We start from the raw sequence: 23,212 nt of genomic DNA, 5'->3' as shown, positions 1-23,212 counted from the left end.
TACCATCCTCACTTCCTGCCCATCTCAGCCTGCACCACCCTCACCTCCAGTCCATCTCTCCCTGTACCAACCTCACCTCCTGCCCATCCCTCCCTGTACCACCCTCACCTCCTGCCCATCTCTCCCTGTACCATCATCACCTCCTGCCCATGTCACCCTGTACCACGGTCACCTCCTGCCCATCTCTCCCGGTCCCACCCACACCTACTGCACATCTCACCCTACCACCCTCACTTCCCGCCCATCTCTCCCTGTATCTCCCTCACCTCCTGCCCATCTCTCCCTGTATCTCCCACACCTCCTGCCCATCTCTCCCTGTACCACCCTCACCTCCTGCCCATCTCTCTCTATACCACCCTCAGCTCCTGCCCATCCCTCCCTGTACCACCCTCACCTCCTGCCCATCTCTCCCTGTATCATCCTCACCTCCTGCCCATTTGTCCCTGTGCCACCCTCACCCCCTATCCATCTTTCCCTGTACCACTCTCACACCCTGCCCACCTCTCACTGTACCATCCTCACCTTCTGCCCATCCCTCCCTGTACCACCCTCACCTCCTGCAAATCCCTCCCTGTACCACCCTCACCTCCTGCCCATCCCACCCTGTACCACCCTCACCTCCTGCCCATCCCTCCCTGTACCACCCTCACCTCCTGCCCATCCCACCCTGTACCACCCTCACCTCCTGCCCATCCCACCCTGTACCACCCTCACCTCCTGCCCATTTGTCCCTGTGCCACCCTCACCCCCTATCCATCTTTCCCTGTACCACTCTCACACCCTGCCCACCTCTTGCTGTACCACCCTCACCTTCTGCAAATCCCTCCCTGTACCACCCTCACCTCCTGCAAATCCCTCCCTGTACCACCCTCACCTCCTGCCCATCTCTCCCTGTACCACCCTCAGCTCCTGCCCATCTCTCCCTGTACCACCCTCACCTCCTGCCCATTCCTCCCTGTACCACCCACACCTCCTGCCCATCTCTCTTCGTACCACCCTCACCTCCTCTCCATCTCTCCCTGTACCACCCTCACCTCCTGCCCATCTCTCCCTGCACCACCCTCACCTCCTACCCATCACTCCCTGTACCACCCTCACCTCCTGCCCATCTCTCCCTGTACCACCCACACCTCCTGCCCATCTCTCCCTGTACCACCCACAGCTCCTGCCCATCTCTCCCTGTACCACCCTCACCTCCTGCCCATCACACCTTATGTCACCCTGACCTCCTGCCCATCTCTCCCTTTACCACTATCACCTCCTGCCCATCCCTCCCTGTACCACCCTCACCTCCTGCCCATCTCTTCCTGTATCACCCTCACCTCCTGCCCATCTCTCCCTGTACCACACTCACCACCTGCCCATCTCTCCCTATACCACCCTGACCTCCTGCCCATCTCTCCGTTTACCACCATCACCTCCTGCCCATCTCTCCCTGTACCACACTCACCACCTGCCCATCTCTCCCTATACCACCCTGACCTCCTGCCCATCTCTCCCTGTACCACCCTGACCTCCTGCCCATCTCTCCCTGCATCACCCTGACCTCCTGCCCATCTCTCCCTGCATCACCCTCACCTCCTGCCCATCACACCTTATGTCACCCTGACCTCCTGCCCATCTCTCCCTTTACCACCATCACCTCCTGCCCATCTCTTCCTGTATCACCCTCACCTCCTGCCCATCTCTCCCTGTACCACCCTCACCTCCTGCCCATGTCTCCCTGTCCCACCCTCACCTCCTGCCCATCACACCTTATGTCACCCTGACCTCCTGCCCATCTCTCCCTTTACCACCAGTACCTCCTGTCCATCTCTCCCTGTACCACACTCACCTCCTGCCCATTTCTCCCTGTACCACCCTCAGCTCCTCCCCACCTCTCCCTTACCGCCCTCACCTCCTGCCCATCTCTCCCTGTACCACCCTCACCTCCTGCCCATCTCTCACTGTACCACCCTCACCTCCTGCCCATCTCTACCTGTATCTCCCTCATCTCCTGCCCATCTCTCCTGGTATCTCCCTCAACTCTTGCCCATCTCTCCCTGTACCACCCTCACCTCCTGCCCATCTCACCCTGTATCTCCCTCACCTCTTGCCCTTCTCTCCCTGTATCACCCTCATCTCCTGCCCATCTCTCCCTGTACCACGTTCACCTCCTGCCTATCTCTCCCTGTACCACCCACACCTACTGCACATCTCTCCCTGTACCACCCTCACCTCCTGCCCATCTCTCCGTGTCCCACCCTCACCTCTTGCCCATCCCTCCCTGTATCTCCCTCACCTCCTGTCCATCTCTCCCTGTACCACGGTCACCTCCTGCCCATCTATCCCTTTATCACCCTCACCTACTGCCCATCTCTACCTGTATCTCCCTCACCTACTGCCCATCTCTCCCTGTATCATCCTCACCTCCTTCCCATCTCTCCCTGTATCATTCTCACCTCCTTCCCATCTCTCCCTGTGCCAACCTCACCTCCTGCCCATCTCTCCCTGTGCCACCCTCACCTCCTCATGCCCAAGTTGCTTAAAGTGTGACATCCTAGCAGAAATCTTTAGAAAATCGGAATATGTTAGATTGACTGCTTCCCCTTTATCTGTCCTGGTTGTTATCGCCTCAATGAATTGTCCTGAATTTATCAGGCAAGGCTTTCCCCTTCATTAAACCTGACATTGTCATACTCTCAGCGTCGTACCTTACAGGGAGTGTCCCAGAACCCACCATCGCCTTCCCGGGATATATTCTGTCCCACCGGCAGGACAGACCCTGCAGAGGTGGTGGCACAGTGGGATACAGTCGGGAGGGAGTTTCCGTCGGATTCCAGAATATTCTTGCCAGACCCCAGGAGGTCTTGTGGCATCAGAGAAGCAAAGCAGATTATAAAGGTGTTTTACTGTGACATGGTGTCAGAAAGACCAAGTGAAGGAAATGCTCCCTGAAAGTGGGAGGCATTTTTAACAGCAGCTAACATCCACCGGAACAGGGCAGAACGTACTGTCGCAGGGTCAGTACTGAGGGAGTGCTGCACTGTCAGAGGGTCAGTGCTGAGGGAGTGCCGCACTGTCAGAGGGTCAGTACTGAGGGTGTGCTGCACTGTCAGAGGGTCAGTACTGAGGGAGTGCCGCACTGTCAGAGGGTCAGTGCTGAGGGAGTGCCGCACTGTCGGAGGGTCAGTGCTGAGGGAGTGCCGCACTGTCAGAGGGTCAGTACGGAGAGAGTGCCGCACTGTCAGAGGGTCAGTACTGAGGGAGTGCCGCACTGTCGGAGGGTCAGTACTGAGGGAGTGCCGCACTGTCGGAGGGTCAGTACTGAGGGAGTGCCGCACTGTCGGAGGGTCAGTACTGAGGGAGTGCCGCACTGTCGGAGGGTCAGTACTGAGGGAGTGCCGCACTGTCGGAGGGTCAGTACTGAGGGAGTGCCACACTGTCGGAGGGTCAGTACTGAGGGAGTGCCGCACTGTCGGAGGGTCAGTACTGAGGGAGTGCCGCACTGTCGGAGGGTCAGTACTGAGGGAGTGCCTCACTATCGGAGGGTCAGTACTGAGGGAGTGCTGCACGGTCAGAGGGTCAGTGCTGAAGGAGTGCTGCACTGTCAGAGGGTCAGTACTGAGGAAGTGCCGCACTGTCGGAGGAACAGTACTGAGGGTGTGCTGCACTGTCGGAGGGTCAGTGCTGAGGGAGTGCCGCACTGTCGGAGGAACAGTACTGAGGGAGTGCCGCACTGTCGGAGGGTCAGTGCTGAGGGAGTGCCACACTGTCGGAGGGTCAGTGCTGAGGGAGTGCCGCACTGTCGGAGGGTCAGTGCTGAGGGAGTGCCGCACTGTCGGAGGGTCAGTACTGAGGGAGTGCCGCACTGTCGGAGGGTCAGTGCTGAGGGAGTGCCGCACTGTCGGAGGGTCAGTGCTGAGGGAGTGCCGCACTGTCGGAGGGTCAGTACTGAGGGAGTGCCGCACTGTCGGAGGGTCAGTGCTGAGGGAGTGCCGCACTGTCGGAGGAACAGTACTGAGGGAGTGCTGCACTGTCAGAGGGTCAGTACTGAGGGAGTGCCGCACTGTCAGAGGATCAGTACTGAGGGAGTGCTGCACTGTCGGAGGAACAGTACTGAGGGAGTGCTGCACTGTCAGAGGGTCAGTACTGAGGGAGTGCTGCACTGTCGGAGGGTCAGTACTGAGGGAGTGCCTCACTATCGGAGGGTCAGTACTGAGGGAGTGCTGCACGGTCAGAGGGTCAGTGCTGAAGGAGTGCTGCACTGTCAGAGGGTCAGTACTGAGGGAGTGCTGCACTGTCAGAGGGTCAGTACTGAGGGAGTGCCGCACTGTCAGAGGATCAGTACTGAGGGAGTGCCGCACTGTCGGAGGAACAGTACTGAGGGAGTGCTGCACTGTCAGAGGGTCAGTACTGAGGGAGTGCCGCACTGTCAGAGGATCAGTACTGAGGGAGTGCTGCACTGTCAGAGGGTCAGTACTGAGGGAGTGCTGCACTGTCGGAGGGTCAGTACTGAGGGAGTGCCGCACTGTCAGAGGATCAGTACTGAGGGAGTGCTGCACTGTCAGAGGGTCAGTACTGAGGGAGTGCCGCACTGTCAGAGGATCAGTACTGAGGGAGTGCTGCACTGTCGGAGGGTCTATTACTGAGGGAGTGCCGCACTGTCAGAGGATCAGTACTGAGGGAGTGCCGCACTGTCGGAGGAACAGTACTGAGGGAGTGCTGCACTGTCAGAGGGTCAGTACTGAGGGAGTGCCGCACTGTCAGAGGATCAGTACTGAGGGAGTGCTGCACTGTCGGAGGAACAGTACTGAGGGAGTGCTGCACTGTCAGAGGATCAGTACTGAGGGAGTGCTGCACTGTCGGAGGAACAGTACTGAGGGAGTGCTGCACTGTCAGAGGATCAGTACTGAGGGAGTGCTGCACTTTCAGAGGATCAGTACTGAGGGAGTGCCGCACTGTCAGAGGATCAGTACTGAGGGAGTGCTGCACTGTCGGAGGAACAGTACTGAGGGAGTGCCGCACTGTCAGAGGATCAGTACTGAGGGAGTGCTGCACTGTCAGAGGATCAGTACTGAGGGAGTGCTGCAGTGTTGTGAGACGCGTATTGAAGCTTCCCTGTAAGTTCAATATTTGTGGATGAGTGTGAGTGTGACGTAATGCACTACTTGAGGCAATCCTTCCCCACCCACAAACCTCGGGACCTCTTGGTCAATTGGTGAAGGTGTTCATGGTGAAGCAGGGACATAAATGATGTTCCTGTTCTTTGATGAGAGAAACGACATCGGTCGGAAGAGAGATGGGGATTTAAGGCAGAAATTCAGGGAGCTCGAGTGGAAGCTTAGAGCTCGGACAAACAGAATTGTTATCTCTGGTCTGTTGCCCGTGCCACGTGCTCGTGAGTTGAGGAATACGGAGAGAGAGGAGTTGAACACATGGCTACAGAGATTAGATTAGATTAGATTACATTACAGTGTGGAAACAGGCCCTTCGGCCCAACAAGTCCACACCGCCCCGCTGAAGCGTAACCCACCCATACCCCTACACATCTACCCCTTACCTAACACTACGGGCAATTTAGCATGGCCAATTCACCTGACCTGCATATCTTTGGACTGTGGGAGGAAACCGGAGCACCCGGAGGAAACCCACACAGACATGGGGAGAACGTGCAAACTCCACAGTCAGTCGCCTGAGGCGGGAATTGAACCCGGGACTCTGGCGTTGTGAGGCAGCTGTGCTAACCACTGAGCCACCGTGCCGCCCTTGGTGCAGGATGGTGCAGGAGGGAGGGTTCCGGAGATCTGGATAATTGGGGCTCTTTCTACGGAAGGTGGGACCTCTACAAACAGGATGGTCTTCATCTGAACCAGAGGGGTACCAATATCCTGGGGGGGGGGAAATTCGCTAATGCTCTTCGGGAAGGTTTATAGACCAGTGAGCCTTACTTCGGTTGTGGGTAAAGTGTTGGAGAAGGTGATAAGAGACAGGATTTATAATGATCTAGAAAGGACTAAGTTGATTCGGGATAGTCAACACAGTTTTGCGAAGGGTAGGTCGTGCCTCACAAACCTTATTGAGTTCTTTGAGAAGGTGACCAAGCAGGTGGATGAGGGTAAAGCGGTTGATGCGGTGTATATGGATTTCAGTAAAGCATTTAATAAGGTTCCTCACAGTATGAGAATACTCTGTTCAAAATTCTGAGGCATGGGATTGAAGGTGATTTAGCGGTTTGGATCAGAAATCGGCTGGCTGAAAGAAGACAGAGGGTGGTGGTTGATGGGAAATGTTTATCCTGGAGCTCAGTTACTAGTGGTGTACCGCAAGGATCTGTTTTGGGGCCACTGCTGTTTGTCATTTTTATAAATGATCTGGATGAGGGCAGAGAAGGATGGGTTGGTAAATTTGTGGATGACATTAAAGGCAGTGGAGTTGTGGATGTTGTAGGTTACAGAGGGACATAGATAAGCTGCAGAGCTGGGCTGAGAGATGGCAAATGGAGTTGAATGTGGAAAAATGTGAGGTGATTCACTTTGGAAGGAGTAATCAGAATGCAAAGTATTGGGCTAATGGTAAGATTCTTGGCAGTGTGGATGAGTAGAGAAATCTCGGTGTCCATGTACATAGATCCCTGAAAGTTGCCACCCAGGCTGACAGGGTTGTTAAGAAGGCATACAGTGTGTTGGCGTTTATTAGGAGAGAAACTGAGTTTCAGAGCCACGAGATCGCATTGCAGCTGTACAAAACTCTGGTGCGGCCGCACATGGAGTACTGCGTGCAGTTCTGGTCACCACATTATCGGAAGGATGTGGAAGCTTTGGAAAGGTTCCAGAGGAGATTTACTGGGATGTTGCTTGGTATGGAGGGACGGTCTTAAGAGGAAAAGCTGAGGGAACTGAGGCTGTTTTTCTGAGAGAGAAGAAGGTTGAGAGGTAACTTAATTAAGATGTATAAAATAATCAGAGGGTTAGACAGGGTGGACACTGGGAGCCTTTTTCTTTGGATGGTGATGGCTAGCACGAGGGGAGATAGCTTTAAATTGAGGGGAGATAGATATAGGACAGATGTCAGAGAGTAGTAGGCTTGTGGAACGCACTGCCTGCCACAGTAGTAGACTTGCCAACTGTAAGGGCATTTAAATGGGCATTGGATAGGCATATGGATAACAATGAAACAATGTGGGTTAGATGGGCACCAGATTAATTTCACAGGTTGGCGCAACATCGAGGGCCGAAGGGCCTGTACTGTGCTGTAACGTTCTATGTTCGATGTTCTGTGTAAAACAAATTGGGAGCAAATTGGAGTCCCTTGTTGCTAATTACAATCTGATTAACAGTGTAATGGCAGGCTGAGCGAGTATAAGGGAGTGCGAGCAGCAGCTGAGTTTAAATGAACCCGGAAGGCTACAGCAAGGGTGAGACAGTTTGTTTTAAAATTACTTACCGGTAGCGGGCAGCGGTGTTTTTTTTTCTCTTCACAGAAAGAGCGGGAGTCACAGGGGGAAGTGACGACGACCAGAGGGGCAGCCGGAAGCTGGTGTAGCGCAAGCTTACCTGGGTAGGTTTTTTTTCCCTATAAAAGCGTGCAGGAAAGGAACCCGAGGCACTATAGAGGTAGTGCATCCCACCCGCCCTCCTCCTCTAACCTAATAATAAGACCCGTTGTGGTTAGTAGGTAAGTGCTGCATTTTGCTTGTTCTATTCTTTAGACCCAGTTTTTTTTTTAAAAAAGGATACTTTTAGAGGGATGGCAGTGAAGGCAGTGCAATGTTCCTCTTGCAACATGTTTGAGGTGAGGGATGCCATGGTCGTCCCTGCTGATTACACTTGCAGGAAGTGCACCCATCTCCAGCTCCTCCAAGACCGTGTTAGGGAACTGGAGCTGGAGTTGGATGAACTTAGGATCATTCGGGAGGCAGAGGGGGTCATAGATAGGAGCTTTAGGGAAGTAGTAACTCCAAAGATTGCAGACAGATGGGTGACAGTGAGGGGGACTGGGAGGAAGCAGCCAGTGCAGGGACCCCCTGCGGCCGTTCCCCTCAAGAACAAGTATACCGTTTTGGATACTTGTGGGGGGGATGACTTACCAGGGGTAAGCAATGGGGTTCAGGCCTCTGGCACGGAGCATGTCCCCGTTGCTCAGAAGGGAAGGGTAGAGAAAAGCAGAGCACCTTGTCTGCGTGGGTTTCCTCCGGGTGCTCCGGTTTCCTCCCACAATCCAAAGATTCACTTTGGGAAGAATAACAAAAAGATGGGGTACTGGGCTAATGGTCGGATACTTGGTAGTGTGGATGAGCAGAGGGATCTTGGTGTCCATGTACACAGATCTCTGAAAGTTGCCACCCAGGTAAATAGTGCGGTGAGGAAGGCATATGGCGTACTGGCTTTTATTGGTAGAGGAATTGAGTTCCGGAGTCCTGAGGTCATGATGCAGTTGTATAAGACTCTGGTGCGGCCGCATCTGGAATATTGTGTGCAGTTTTGGTCGCCATACTATAGGAAGGATGTGGAGGCACTGGAACGGGTGCAGAGGAGGTTTACCAGGATGTTGCCTGGTATGGAAGGAAGATCGTATGAGGAAAGACTGAGACACGTGGGGCTGTTTTCATTAGAGAAAAGAAGGTTTAGGGGTGACTTGATTGAGGTGTACAAGATGATTAGGGGGTTAGATAGGGTTGACAGTGTGAACCTTTTCCCGCGTATGGAGTCGGGTATTACAAGGGGGCATAGCTTTAAATTAAGGGGGGGTAGATATAGGACTGATGTTAGGGGTAGGTTCTTCACTCAGCGAGTCGTAAGTTCATGGAATGCCCTGCCAGTAGCAGTGGTGGACTCTCCCGCTTTATGGGCATTTAAGCGGGCATTGGATAGGTATATGGAGGATAGTGGGTTAGTATAGGTTAGGTGGGCTTGGATCGGCGCAACATCGAGGGCCAAAGGGCCTGTACTGTGCTGTATTCTTCTATGTTCTATGTTCTATGTGCAGGTCAGGTGAATTGGCCATGCTAAATTGCCCATAGTGTTAGGTAAGGGGTAAATGTAGGGGTATGGGTGGGTTGTGCTTTGGCGGGTCGGTGTGGACTTGTTGGGCTGAAGGGCCTGTTTCCACGCTGTAATGTAATCTAATCTAATCTAATCTAATAGTTATTGGGGACTCAATAGTTCGGGGCACAGATAGGTGGTTTTGTGGGGGCGAGAGAGACTCACGTTTGGTATGTTGCCTCCCAGGTGCAAGGGTACATGACGTCTCTGATCATGTTTCCCGGGTCCTTAAGGGGGAGGGGGAGCAGCCCGAAGTTGTGGTCCACATTGGCACCAACGACATAGGTAGGAAGAGGGCTGAGGATGATAGGCAGGCTTTCAGGGAGCTAGGTAGGAAGCTCAGAGTTAGAACAAACAGAGTTGTTGTCTCTGGTTTGTAACCCGTGCCACGTGATAGAGAGTCGAGGAATAGGGAGAGAGAACCGTTAAATGCATGGCTACAGGGATGGTGCAGGAGGGAGAGATTCCGGTATCTGGATAACTGGGGTTCTTTCTGGGGAAGGTGGGACCTCTATAAACAGGATGGTCTACACCTGAACCTGAGGGGCACCAGTATCCTTGGGGGGAGGTTTGCTAGTGCTCTTGGCGGGGGGTTTAAACTAACTCTGCAAGGGCATGGGAACGTTGACTGTAGCTTTAGGGTGCAGGACCTGGAGTGTAGGGAGGTTAGGAACATGGCATCAATCTCAAAGGAGGGTGCCTGTAAACAGGAAAGTGGCTTGAAGTGTGTATACTTCAATGCAAGAAGTATATGAAATAAGGTAGGTGAACTTGCAGCGTGGGTTGGTACCTGGGACTTCGATGTTGTGGCTATTACGGAGACATGGGTAGAACAGGGACAAGATTGGCTGTTGCAGGTTCCAGGGTTTAAATGTTTTAGTAGGGTCAGAGGTGGGGGTAAAAGAGGGGGAGGTGTGGCATTGCTTGTCAAAGATAGTATTACAGTGGTGGAAAGGACGATGGATGAAGACTCGCCATCTGAGGTAGTTTGGGCTGAGGTTAGGAATAGGAAAGGTGAGGTCACCCTGTTAGGAGTTTTTTACAGGCCTCCTAATAGTCCTAGAAACGTAGAAGAAAGGATTGCGAGGATGATTCAGAAGAAAAGTGAAAGTAATAGGGTGGTTATTATGGGGGACTTTAACTTTCCAGATATTGACTGGGAAAGCTATAGCTCGAGTGCGTTAGATGGGTCGGTGTTTGTCCAATGTGTGCAGGAAGGCTTCCTGACACAGTATATAGACAGGCCAACAAGAGGTGAGGCCATACTGGATTTAGTTCTGGGTAACGAACCAGGCCAGGTGTTAGAATTGGAGTTAGGTGAGCACTTTGGGGACAGTGACCACAATTCGGTGACTTTTACTCTAGTGATGGAGAAGGATAAGTGTGCACTGCAGGGCAAGAGTTATAGCTGGGGGCAGGGAAATTATGATGCGGTGAGGCATGACTTAGGATGCGTGGCTTGGAAAATTAGGCTTCAAGGGAAGGGCGCAATTGATATGTGGAGCTTGTTCAAGGAGCAACTATTGAGTGTCCTTGAAAAGTATGTACCTGTCAGGTAGGGAGGAAAGGGTCGTGTGAGGGAGCCGTGGTTTAATAAGGAATTGGAATCCCTTGTTAAAGGGAAGAGGGCGGCCTATGTAAAGATGAGGCGTGAAGGTTCAATTGGGGCGATTGAGAGTTATAAGGTAGCCAGGAAGGATCTGAAGAGAGAGCTAAGAGCAGCAAGGAGGAGACATGAAAAGTCCTTAGTTGGTAGGATTAGGGAAAACCCTAAGGCTTTCTATAGGTATGTCGGGAATAAAGGAATGACTAGGGTAGGAATAGGTCCAGTCAAGGATAGTAGTGGGAAGTTGCGTGTGGAGGCTGAAGAGATTGGGGAGACACTGAATGAATACTTTTCGTCCGTATTCACTCAGGAACAGGACATTGTTGCTGATGTGAATATTGAGTCACAATTAATTAGAATGGACGGCTTTGAGGTATGTAGGGAAGAGGTGTTGGAAATTCTGGAAAGGGTGAAAATAGATAAGTCCTCTGGGCCTGATAGCATTTATCCTAGGATTCTCTGGGAAGCAAGGGAGGAAATTGCAGAGCCATTGGCCTTGATTTTTATGTCCTCGTTGTCTACAGGAATAGTGCCAGAAGATTGGAGGATAGCAAATGTGGTTCCCTTGTTCAAGAAGGGGAGTAGGGATAACCCTAGTAACTATAGGCCGGTGAGTCTCACTTCTGTTGTGGGCAAAGTCTTAGAGAGAATTGTAAGGGATAGGATTTATGAACATTTGGACAGGAATAATGTGATCAAGGATAGTCAGCATGGTTTTGTGAAGGGCAGGTTGTGCCTCACAAACCTTATTGAATTCTTTGAGAAGGTGACTAAGGAGGTAGACGAGGGTAAAGCGGTAGACGTGGTGTATATGGATTTTAGTAAGGCGTTTGATAAGGTTCCCCATGGTAGACTACTGCAAAAAATACAGAGGTATGGCATTGAGGGTGAGTTGGAGGTTTGGATTAGGAATTGGCTGGCTGGAAGAAGACAGAGGGTAGTAGTTGATGGTAAAGGTTCATCTTGGAGTGCCGTCAGTAGCGGTGTTCCGCAAGGATCTGTTTTGGGACCATTGCTGTTTGTCATTTTTATAAATGACCTGGAGGAGGGGCTAGAAGGTTGGGTGAGCAAGTTTGCGGATGATACAAAACTCAGTGGAGTTGTTGACAGTGAGGAAGGATGTGTCAGGTTACAGCGGGATATAGATAAGCTGCAGAGCTGGGCAGAAAGGTGGCAAATGGAGTTTAATGTAGCTAAGTGTGAGGTGATTCACTTTGGTAAGAGTAACAAAAAGATGGGGTACTGGGCTAATGGTCAGATACTTGGTAGTGTGGATGAGCAGAGGGATCTTGGTGTCCATGTACACAGATCTCTGAAAGTTGCCACCCAGGTAAATAGTGCAGTGAAGAAGGCATATGGCGTACTGGCTTTTATTGGTAGAGGAATTGAGTTCCGGAGCCCTGAGGTCATATTGCAGTTGTATAAGACTCTGGTGCGGCCGCATCTGGAGTACTGTGTGCAGTTTTGGTCGCCATACTATAGGAAGGATGTGGAGGCACTGGAACGGGTGCAGAGGAAGTTTACCAGGATGTTGCATGGTATGGTAGGAAGATCGTATGAGGAAAGGCTGAGGCACTTGGGGTTGTTTTCATTGGAGAAAAGAAGGTTTCGGGGTGACTTGATAGAGGTGTATAAGATGATTAGGGGTTTAGATAGGGTCGACAGTGAGAATCTTTTTCCACGTATGGAGTCAGCTATTACGAGGGGGCATAGCTTTAAATTAAGGGGGGGTAGGTATAGGACAGATGTTAGGGGTAGGTTCTTTACTCAGCGAGTCGTGAGTTCATGGAATGCCCTGCCAGTAGCAGTGGTGGACTCTCCCTCTTTATGGGCATTTAAACGGGCATTGGATAGGCATATGGAGGATAGTGGGCTGGTGTAGGTTAGGTGGGCTTGGATCGGCGCAACATCGAGGGCCAAAGGGCCTGTACTGCGCTGTATTCTTCTATGTTCTATGTTCTATGAGGCCCATGACCTGCTGACACTGAGGAGCGTACCGTGTCTTTGGCAGTCATATCTCTGAGCCGTGTACCTCAGTGCTAGTTCACAGCTCGGACCGTGGGGGGATATGGTCAGGTAACCAAGCAGGACCCCTCACCTTTCACTGACTGAACGTATGCTGTCCATGTGGGTAAAGCCAGAAGACCAGCTAGATCCAGGAAGGTGTCATCTGACTCCTGTCTCCCCTCCACTGTTTCTGGCAGCTTCTTCAGGATGCTGTCTGCTTTCTCGAACACAACTTCACCCTCACTCCTTTGCTCCCTAAAAAAAAACAGGAAGAAGATTCACTCGATTCTTCAAACAGTTAAAGGCCATTCTCTGGAACTGTTATGTTGGTGAACAACTGCCTCAGAACGTTCACTCCTGGACAGCCAAACCCTGAACCAATCTCTTTCCTTACTCCATGTCCCTCTCCTCACACTCCTTCAGAAATCCCAGGCCATCTTCCAAATCCCAGAATTCAGCCCAGACTGGAATCAGTTCCTGAAACCAGCGCGTTTCACTGAATCCAACAGCAGCACTGGTTACTGGTCACTAACACAGACCTGGTTACTGGTCAGTAACAGCAGCACTGGTTACTGGTCACCGACACAGACCTGGTTACTGGTCAGTAACAGCAGCACTGGTTACTGGTCACTAACACAGACCTGTTTACTGGTCAGTAATGAGAGCACTGGTTAATGATCAGTAATGACAGCACTGGTTACTGGTCACTAACACAGACCTGGTTACTGGTCAGTAACGACAGCACTGGTTACTGGTCACTAACACAGACCTGTTTACTGGTCAGTAATGAGAGCACTGGTTAATGGTCAGTAACAGCAGCACTGGTTACTGGTCACTAACACAGACCTGGTTACTGGTCAGTAATGAGAGCACTGGTTAATGGTCAGTAACAGCAGCGCTGGTTACTGGTCACTAACACATACTTGCTTCCTGGTCAGTAATGACAGCACTAGTTACTGGTCACTAACACAGAATTGGTTACTGGTCAGTAACAGCAGCACTGGTTACTGGACACTAACACAGACCTGGTTACTTGTCAGTAACAACAGCACTGGTTACTGGTCACTAACACAGACCTGGTTACTGGTCAGTAATGAGAGCACTGGTTAATGGTCAGTAACAGCAGCACTGGTTACTGGTCACTAACACAGACCTGGTTACTTGTCAGTAACAACAGCACTGGTTACTGGTCACTAACAAGACCTGGTTACTGGTCAGTAATGAGAGCACTGGTTAATGGTCAGTAACAGCAGCACTGGTTACTGGTCACTAACACAGACCTGCTTACTGGTCAGTAACGACAGCACTGGTTACTGGTCACTAACACAGACCTGGTTACTTGTCAGTAATGACAGCACTGGTTAATGGTCAGTAACAGCAGCACTGGTTACTGGTCACTAACACAGACCTGGTTACTGGCCCGTAACAACAGCACTGATTACTGGTCACTGACGCAGTGCTAGTTACTGGTCAGTAATGAGAGCACTAGTTACTGATCACTAACACAGACATGGTTACTGGTCAGTAACAGCAGCACTGGTTAATGGTCAGTAACAGCAGCACTGGTTACTGGTCACTAACACAGACCTGGTTACTGGTCAGTAACAACAGCGCTGGTTACTGGTCACTGACGCAGTGTTAGTTACTGGTCAGTAATGACAGCACTGGGTACTGGTCACTAACACAGACCTGGTTACTGGTCAGTAATGAGAGCACTGGTTAATGGTCAGTAACAGCAGCACTGGTTACTGGTCACTAACACAGACCTGCTTACTAGTCAGTAATGACAGCACTGGTTACTGGTCACTAACACAGACCTGGTTACTGGTCAGTAACAGCAGCACTAGTTACTGGTCACTAACATGGACCTGGTTACTGGTCAGTAATATGAGCTCTGGTTAATGGTCACCCACACAGTGCCGGTTAATGGTTAGTAACGGCAGCGCTGGTTCATGGTCAGTAACAGCAGCACTGGTTAATGGTCACTAACACAGTGCCGGTTAATGGTCAGTAATAGTAGCACTGGTTAATGGTCACTAACACAGTGCCGGTTAATGGTCAGTAACGGCAGCACTGGTTCATGGTCACTAACACAGTGCCAGTTAATGGTCAGTAACAGCAGCACTGGGTCATGGTCACTGACACAGTGCCGGTTAATGGTCAGTAACGGCAGCACTGGGTCATGGTCACTGACACAGTGCCGGTTAATGGTCAGTAACGGCAGCACTGGTTCATGGTCACTGACACAGTGCCGGTTAATGGTCAGTAACGGCAGCACTGGTTCATGGTCACTGACACAGTGCCGGTTAATGGTCAGTAACGGCAGCACTGGGTCATGGTCACTGACACAGTGCCGGTTAATGGTCAGTAACAGCAGCACTGGTTCATGTCACTGACACAGTGCCGGTTAATGGTCAGTAACGGCAGCACTCGTTCATGGTCAGTAACACAGTGTTGGTTAATGGTCAGTAACAGCAGCACTGGGTCATGGTCACTAACCCAGTGCCGGTTAATGGTCAGTAACAGCAGCACTGGTTCATGGTCAGTAACACAGTGCCGGTTAATGGTCAGTAACGGCAGCACTGGTTCATGGTCACTGACACAGTGTTGGTTAATGGTCAGTAACAGCAGCACTGGTTCATGGTCACTAACACAGTGCCGGTTAATGGTCAGTAACGGCAGCACTGGTTCATGGTCACTGACACAGTGCCGGTTAATGGTCAGTAACGGCAGCACTGGTTCATGGTCACTGACACAGTGCCGGTTAATGGTCAGTAACGGCAGCACTGGTTCATGGTCACTGACAGAGTGTTGGTTAATGGTCAGTAACAGCAGCACTGGTTCATGGTCACTGACACAGTGCCGGTTAATGGTCAGTAACGGCAGCACTGGTTCATGGTCACCGACACAGTGCCGGTTAATGGTCAGTAACGGCAGCACCGGTTCATGGTCACCGACACAGTGTTGGTTAATGGTCAGTAACAGCAGCACTGGTTCATGGACACCGACACAGTGCCGGTTAATGGTCAGTAACGGCAGCACTGGTTCATGGTCACCGACACAGTGTTGGTTAATGGTCAGTAACGGCAGCACTGGTTCATGGTCACCGACACAGTGCCGGTTAATGGTCAGTAACGGCAGCACTGGGTCATGGTCACTAACACAGTGCCGGTTAATGGTCAGTAACGGCAGCACTGGTTCATGGTCACTGACAGAGTGTTGGTTAATGGTCAGTAACAGCAGCACTGGTTCATGGTCACTGACACAGTGCCGGTTAATGGTCAGTAACGGCAGCACTGGTTCATGGTCACTGACACAGTGCCGGTTAATGGTCAGTAACGGCAGCACCGGTTCATGGTCTCTAACACAGTGCCGGTTAATGGTCAGTAACGGCAGCACTGGTTCATGGTCACTGACACAGTGTTGGTTAATGGTCAGTAACAGCAGCACTGGTTCATGGACACCGACACAGTGCCGGTTAATGGTCAGTAACGGCAGCACTGGTTCATGGTCACCGACACAGTGTTGGTTAATGGTCAGTAACGGCAGCACTGGTTCATGGTCACCGACACAGTGCCGGTTAATGGTCAGTAACGGCAGCACTGGGTCATGGTCACTAACACTGTGCCGGTTAATGGTCAGTTACGGCAGCACTGGTTCATGGTCACCGACACAGTGCCGGTTAATGGTCAGTAACTGCAGCACTGGTTAATGGTCACTAACACAGTGCCGGTTAATGGTCAGTAACGGCAGCGCTGGTTCATGGTCAGTAACACCGTGCCGGTTAATGGTCAGTTACGGCAGCACTGGTTCATGGTCACCGACACAGTGCCGGTTAATGGTCAGTAACGGCAGCACTGGTTAATGATCACTAACACAGTGCCGGTTAATGGTCAGTAATGGCAGCACTGGTTCATGGTCACTAACACAGTGCCGGTTAATGGTCAGTAACGGCAGCATCAATTAGTGCTCGTTAACAGGGTACTGGCTAAATGTCAATCATAACAGTATTGGTTAATGCTGGTTAATGGTTAGTGCTTTGACTTGTTACTGATTATTACTGGTTGGGTTGTTGGTAGTCAGGAAGTGGAGTGCTGGCTCACTGAGCTTTCCTTTCACGGTCTTTAGGTAACCATGTGGTAGTCACTCTTTCTGATCCTGTCATGGATAGACACATCCACAGCTGGCAGATTGGTAAGGATGAGGTCAGGTATGCTTTTCTCTCTTGTTGGTTCCCTCACCACCTGCTCTACACCCAATCTAGCAGCTATGTCCTTGAGGACCTGACCAGCTCAATCAGTAGCGCTGCCGCTGAGCCAGTCATGGTGGTGGGACACTGAAATCCCACACCCAGAGTACATTTTACACCCTCGGCACCAAGAGTTGTTCAACATGGAGGAGGTCTGAGGGGGGGGGGATGGTACGTGGGAATCAGCAGGAGGTTTCCTTGCCCATGTTTAACCTGAAACCCTGAGACTTCATGGGGTGTGGTGTCAATGGTGAGGATTCCCAGGGCAACTCCCTCCTGACTGTATCCCACTGTGGGCCATCTCTGCTGGGTCTGTCCTGCTGGTGGGACAGGACTTACCCAGAGCTGGTGGTGGTGGAGTGTGGGACATGGTCTGTGAGGTAGGATTCCCTGAGCATCACCATGTCAGACCCTGTAAGGATGGCGGGTTTTCTTCTTTAAAGGCCATTAATGAACTGAATGGGTTCTGGCCAGATATTTATTGAATTGAAATGTCACCAATTACCAGGGTAGGATTTAAACCCCTCACCCTGGAACATTAGCCTGGGGCTCTCGATTCTAGTTGAGTGATATAACCAATACACCATCCTCAGAGGGAAATCTGAAAGGTCTCAGCCCAGCGCAGACAACTGTTGTCGCATTAAACTGGATTCTTTAACCTGGTGATGGTGGGATCTGAACTCATCAAGGGGATGGATGGTCTATGAGACATGATGAAACGGCTGCTGGACTGACCTGAATGTTTGCACCCCAGCACTGAGCCGGGGCTCAATACTCTTGATGGTGGTCATGAAGCTTTTGGCTTGGTTTCCGAGGTACGCTTTCTCAGCGTTATCCTGCATTCCGAAGATACCTGGGGAATCGCTGTCTGGCAGGGACTCGATGTAGTTGATGCACTGTAAAAAGTCCATGCTCTCCGAGATCATACAATAAACCTAATCAGGTAGACGGAGGACACAAACAGATTCACATCAGTGGAACAACCGGAGTCCACTCGGCCCATCCAGCCTGTTCTAGCACATAATAGAGTTCTATCTCATCACCTTTAGACAACTTCAATCCCTGGAGAAATATCACCAGTGGAGCCATCCCCAAATTCTGTGGGTCCACTGATAGGATATGCAATGCTGGGGCGCAGACCCAGCTCCCCAGGGACTGCTCACTATCACACAGCTCCACTGGGGAGGGACACATTATCCACAGGACCACCCCCCCCCCCTCCCCCCCCCCAGTTCCAGGCACAGGAACTTCCTCAAAGTCTCTGGGTGTGGGATGGACTGGGTTAGACCCGGGCCCCTTGATGATCCAACTCCTGAGATAGGAAATGGATTGGGTTAGACCCAGGCCTCATGGTGACCCAACTCCCGAGATGGGGAATGGATTGGGTTAGACCCAGGCCTCATGGTGACCCAACTCCTGAGATGGGGAATGGATTGGGTTAGACCCCGGCCTCATGGTGACCCAACTTCTGAGATGGGGAATGGATTGGGCTAGACCCAGGCCTCATGGTGACCCAACTCCTGAGATGGGGAATGGATTGGGTTAGACCCAGGCCTCATGGTGACCCAACTCCTGAGATGGGGAATGGATTGGGTTAGACCCAAGCCCTTTGATGATCTAACTCCCGAGATGGGGAATGGATTGGGTTAGATCCAGGCCTCATGGTGATGATATCCCTCTTACCCTCCACCCCACTCGCAGCTATGGGTGGTGCTGATTGTGGACAGATTGACTGACAGACAAGAAGAGTTTGTCCTGAAGTGATGCTCACCCCATCAGTGGAAAAGCAGAAACCTTCGCTGAGGATGTCGGGGTTGTAGAAATTGCTGAGGGTGCAGTTGAGACATCGCCTGTCCCAGTGGTCTGTGACCCGGCCTCCATATACCACCTCCCCAGTCAGGTAGCACAATGCTGTCCATGGGATTTCCGTCTCATGGGAAATCAACATCTCCAGGTTCAGAATGGCCACCTGATGGGGGAGACACAGAGACCTTGTCAGAAGCAGAAATCTCCACGTGCCAACTCATTGGGCTGGAGACTATTTGCTGTCGATTGTTATTGACTCCAGGCTGCAGTCCGTCAGTGAGCCCAGCTCCTGCTGCCTCCCACTTCCTGTCCTGGAGTTTCGCACAGCCTGAACCTTTTCCCAGTTCCCATCACACTGACCCACGGTTTGGTCAGTCTGCTGCTCCATTTCTTTCAGACTATCATAGGAAAAGGATTACCATTGAGAAGGTGGTTTGAAGGAAGCTCTCTCTGGGTGTTTAGGAAACTGTGATGTTGATGGGAGTAAAAGTGAAGACATAAAGAGGGAAAGCTGCTGCCAATGTGTTGGTGGAGGGTGTGATGGTGATCCTAGACCAGTACCTGGGACTGAAACCTGTCCAGGACAATCACAGGCATTTCCCCGTGTTCGAGAGAGGGACATCAGACCTCAGCGAGTGTCCTGATAGCTGGTTGGGTTTGTTAAGAGGCAGCAGTTGAGGGACGATGCACTGTTTAACAGGAGAGAGAGGTAGAGAGAGAGGAACACTTGGCAGTGTGTCACAGGGGAACACTTTCCTGATCCTCACTCTGAGGCAGGACAGGGTTTTCCTGGCTTCAGAACGTGTTTCTCCTGGATGATGATCCAGGATGTTTCATCGTCTCCAGTGGGAACAGACTTTGTTCATCCCCAAGAGCTGCTGGGCTTCTCCCGAGAAACTAGGGACTAGTTCCTGCCCCCACTTATCCCCCTTCCCCATCTATGTTCCGCCCTTCCCCGATCGATGTTCCCCTTTCCCCTTCCCCTATCGATGTTCCCCTATCGATGTTCCCTCCTCCCCTTCCCCTATAGATGTTCCCCCTCCCCCTTTACCTATCAATGTTCCCCCCTCCCCCTTTCCCTATCGATGATACCCCCCTTCCCCTATCGATGTTCCCCCATCCTCCCTTCCCCTATCGATGTTCCCCCCTTCCCCTATCGTTGATCTCCCCTTCCCCTATCGATGTTCCCCCCTTCCCCTATCGATGTTCCCCCCATCCCCCTTCCCCTATCGATGTTCCCCCCTCCCCTTCCCCTATAGATGTTCACCCTCCCCCTTTACCTATCAATGTTCCCCCCTCCCCCTTTCCCTATCGATGATACCCCCCTTCCCCTAACGACGTTCCCCCCTTCCCCCTTCCCCTATCGATGTTCCCACATCCTCCCTTCCCCTATCGATGTTCCCCCCTTCCCCTATCGTTGATCCCCCCTTCCCCCTTCCCCTATCGATGTTCCCCCCTCCCCCTTCCCCTATCGATGTTCCCCCCTTCCCCCCTTCCCCTATCGATGTTCCCACATCCTCCCTTCTCCTATCGATGTTCCCCCCCTTCCCCTATCGATGTTCCCCCCTTCCCCCCATCCCCTATCCATGTTCTCCCTCCCCCTCCCCCTATTGATGTTTCCCCCCTCCCCCTTCCCCTATCGATGTTCCCCCCTTCCCCCCTTCCCCTATCGATGTTCCCCCCTTCCCCCTTCCCCTATCAATGTTTGCTCCCTCCCCTTCCCCTATTGATGTTGCCCCCTCCCCCTTCCCCTATCGATGTTTCCCCCTCCCCTTCCCCTATCAATGTCCCCCCTTCCCCCTTCCCCTATCGATGATACCCCCTTCCCCTATCGATGTTCCCCCCTCCCCCTTCCCCTATCAATGTCCCCCCTTCCCCCTTCCCCTATCGATGATACCCCCTTCCCCTATAGATGTTCCCCCCTCCCCCTTCCCCTATCGATGTTCCCCCCTTCCCCCTTCCCCTATCGATGTTTGCCCCCTCCCCCTTCCCCTATCGATGTTGCCCCCTCCCCCTTCCCATATCGATGTTTCCCCCTTCCCCTATCAATGTTCCCCCCTTCCCCTTCCCCTATCGATGTTCCCCCCTTCCCCCTTCCCCTATCAATGCTCCCCCCTTTCCTCCCTTCCCCTATCGATGTTCCCCCCTTCCCCTATCAATGCTCCCCCCTTCCTCCCTTCCCCTATCGATGATTCCCCCCTTCCCCTATCGATGTTCCCCCCTTCCCCTATCAATGCTCCCCCCTTCCTCCCTTCCCCTATCAATGATCCCCCCTTCTCCTATCGATGATCCCCCTTCCCCTATCGATGTCCCCCCTTCCCCTATCGATGACCCCACTTCCCCTATCGATGTTCTCCCTTCCCCTATCAATGATCCTCCCTTCACCTTCCCCTATCGATGTTCCCCCCTTCCCCCTTCCCCTATCGATGTTTGCCCCCTCCCCCTTCCCCTATCGATGTTGCCCCCTCCCCCTTCCCCTATCAATGTCCCCCCTTCCCCTATCGATGATACCCCCTTCCCCTATCGATGTTCCCCCCTCCCCCTTCCCTATCGATGATCCCCCCTCCCCCTTCCCCTATCGATGTTCCCCCCTTCCCCCTTCCCCTATCGATGTTCCCCCCCTCCCCCTTCCCCTATCGATGTTTTCCCCTTCACATTTGTGTGTATGTGTTTCTGTGTGTGTGTACACAGGCTGTCTGCGTGTGTGTACGTGTGTGTGTACACAGGGTGTCTGCGTGTGTGTACGTGTGTGTGTACACAGGCTGTCTGCGTGTGTGTACGTGTGTGTGTGTGTGCACAGGCTGTCTGCGTGTGTGTACGTGTGTGTGTGTACACAGGCTGTCTGCGTGTGTGTACGTGTGTGTGTGTACACAGGCTGTCTGCGTGTGTGTACGTGTGTGTGTGTACACAGGCTGTCTGCGTGTGTGTACGTGTGTGTGTGTACACAGGCTGTCTGCGTGTGTGTACGTGTGTGTGTGTGTGTACACAGGCTGTCTGCGTGTGTGTACGTGTGTGTGTGTACACAGGCTGTCTGCGTGTGTGTACGTGTGTGTGTGTGTGTACACAGGCTGTCTGCGTGTGTGTACGTGTGTGTGTACACAGGCTGTCTGCGTGTGTGTACGTGTGTGTGTGTACACACAGGCTGTCTGCGTGTGTGTACGTGTGTGTGTGTACACACAGGCTGTCTGCGTGTGTGTACGTGTGTGTGTGTACACAGACTGTCTGCGTGTGTGTACGTGTGTGTGTGTACACAGGCTGTCTGCGTGTGTGTACGTGTGTGTGTGTACACAGGCTGTCTGCGTGTGTGTACGTGTGTGTGTGTGTGTACACACAGGCTGTACCTCTCCTTGTGTGTATGCACATGGAGATGTGATGTTCTAGCTTGTTGTAAGTGACTCTAACAGAACATGTGTCTGCTCCCAGTCCCTCTCCGACCCTGTGATCACTGCAGTGTACAGCATCCTGTCCAGGAATTAACAACACCGTCTGAGCAGGTGAATTGGCAATTGTCCAGAACAAAAGCTGAAGCCCACAGGTGGGAGCAGAGCCAATGTCTTACTAGGGCCATTTTGGTTTATGTCCAAGTCGCCTGGTAACAGCAGCCATCTTCACTCAACAACTAAGGATGGAGGAAAATGGCAAACGGCTGAGACAGAGAAAGCTTTCCGCTTTAATCATTCCAGCTCTGCAGGCAGCGAGCGAGAGAGAGAGCGATTAGATTAGATTACTTACAGTGTGGAAATAGGCCCTTCGGCCCAACAAGTCCACACCAACCCTCCGAAGAGCAACCCACCCAGACCCATTCTCCTACATTTACCCCTACACCTAACTCTACGGGCAATTTAGCATGGCCAATTCACCTAAGCTGCACATTTTTGGATTGTGGGAGGAAACCGGAGCACCCGGAGGAAACCCACCCAGACACAGGGAGAATGTGCAAACTCCACACAGATTGTTGCCCGAGGCGGGAATTGAACCCGGGTCTCAGGCGCTGTGAGGCATCAGTGCTAACCACTGTGCCACCGTGCCGCCCGGAAGAGAGAGAGAGAGACAGACAGAGAGAGAGACTGAAGGAGAGAGAGAGAGAGGTGTGCTGTAAACTAATGAGGCAGCCAGGAATTTTCAGTCTCTGCCAGTGTCTGCTGTCCAACAGAACTCAGCCTGAGGAAGATCAATCCCAAATCTTCCCCTCCCGAGGCTGCTCAACCTGCAGGTTACTCCTTACGCTTTCGACAGGGTAGGTGCAGGGAGGACGTTCCCGATGGTGGGTCTGCCCAGTACCAGGGGTCCCAGGCTGAAGATTCTGGGTGAACCATTTAGGATAGAGATGAGACATTTCTTCACCCAGAGAGTGGGGGGCCTGTGGGGTTCATTACCACTGGAAGGAGCTGATGCTTAAACCTCAAATGTATTCAAACTGGCAGCTAGATACAGCACTTGGGGCGAGTGGAATTGAAGTTTCTGGGAGAAAGCAGGATTGGGTTATTGAGTTGGACCATGATCCTGATGAGAGGCAGACTA

At 52.2% G+C, this 23,212-nt stretch overlaps 1 protein-coding gene across 1 annotated transcript in view; it reads right to left on the bottom strand.

The window, feature by feature from the left end:
* The window catches only part of LOC122540190 (dynein axonemal heavy chain 6-like), a 1,075,999-nt gene that overhangs the window by 37,832 nt on the left and 1,014,955 nt on the right, over positions 1 to 23,212 (bottom strand). Inside the window, exons 71-73 of the mRNA XM_087984706.1 lie at positions 18,657 to 18,854; positions 17,621 to 17,820; positions 12,728 to 12,891 (exon numbers count right to left, since the gene is read on the bottom strand). Of these exons, the coding sequence (XP_087840832.1) occupies positions 12,728 to 12,891; positions 17,621 to 17,820; positions 18,657 to 18,854 (562 nt within the window). The remainder of the gene's footprint in view (positions 1 to 12,727; positions 12,892 to 17,620; positions 17,821 to 18,656; positions 18,855 to 23,212) is intronic.

This window comes from Chiloscyllium plagiosum, unplaced genomic scaffold, assembly GCF_037043375.1.
Source record: "Chiloscyllium plagiosum isolate Xiang-an unplaced genomic scaffold, Cpla_swu_hap1 HiC_scaffold_3, whole genome shotgun sequence".
In the NCBI taxonomy this organism is placed as follows: Eukaryota; Metazoa; Chordata; class Chondrichthyes; order Orectolobiformes; family Hemiscylliidae; genus Chiloscyllium; species Chiloscyllium plagiosum.
Note: the sequence above shows the minus strand (reverse complement) of the source record. Positions and strands in the feature narration are given on the sequence as shown.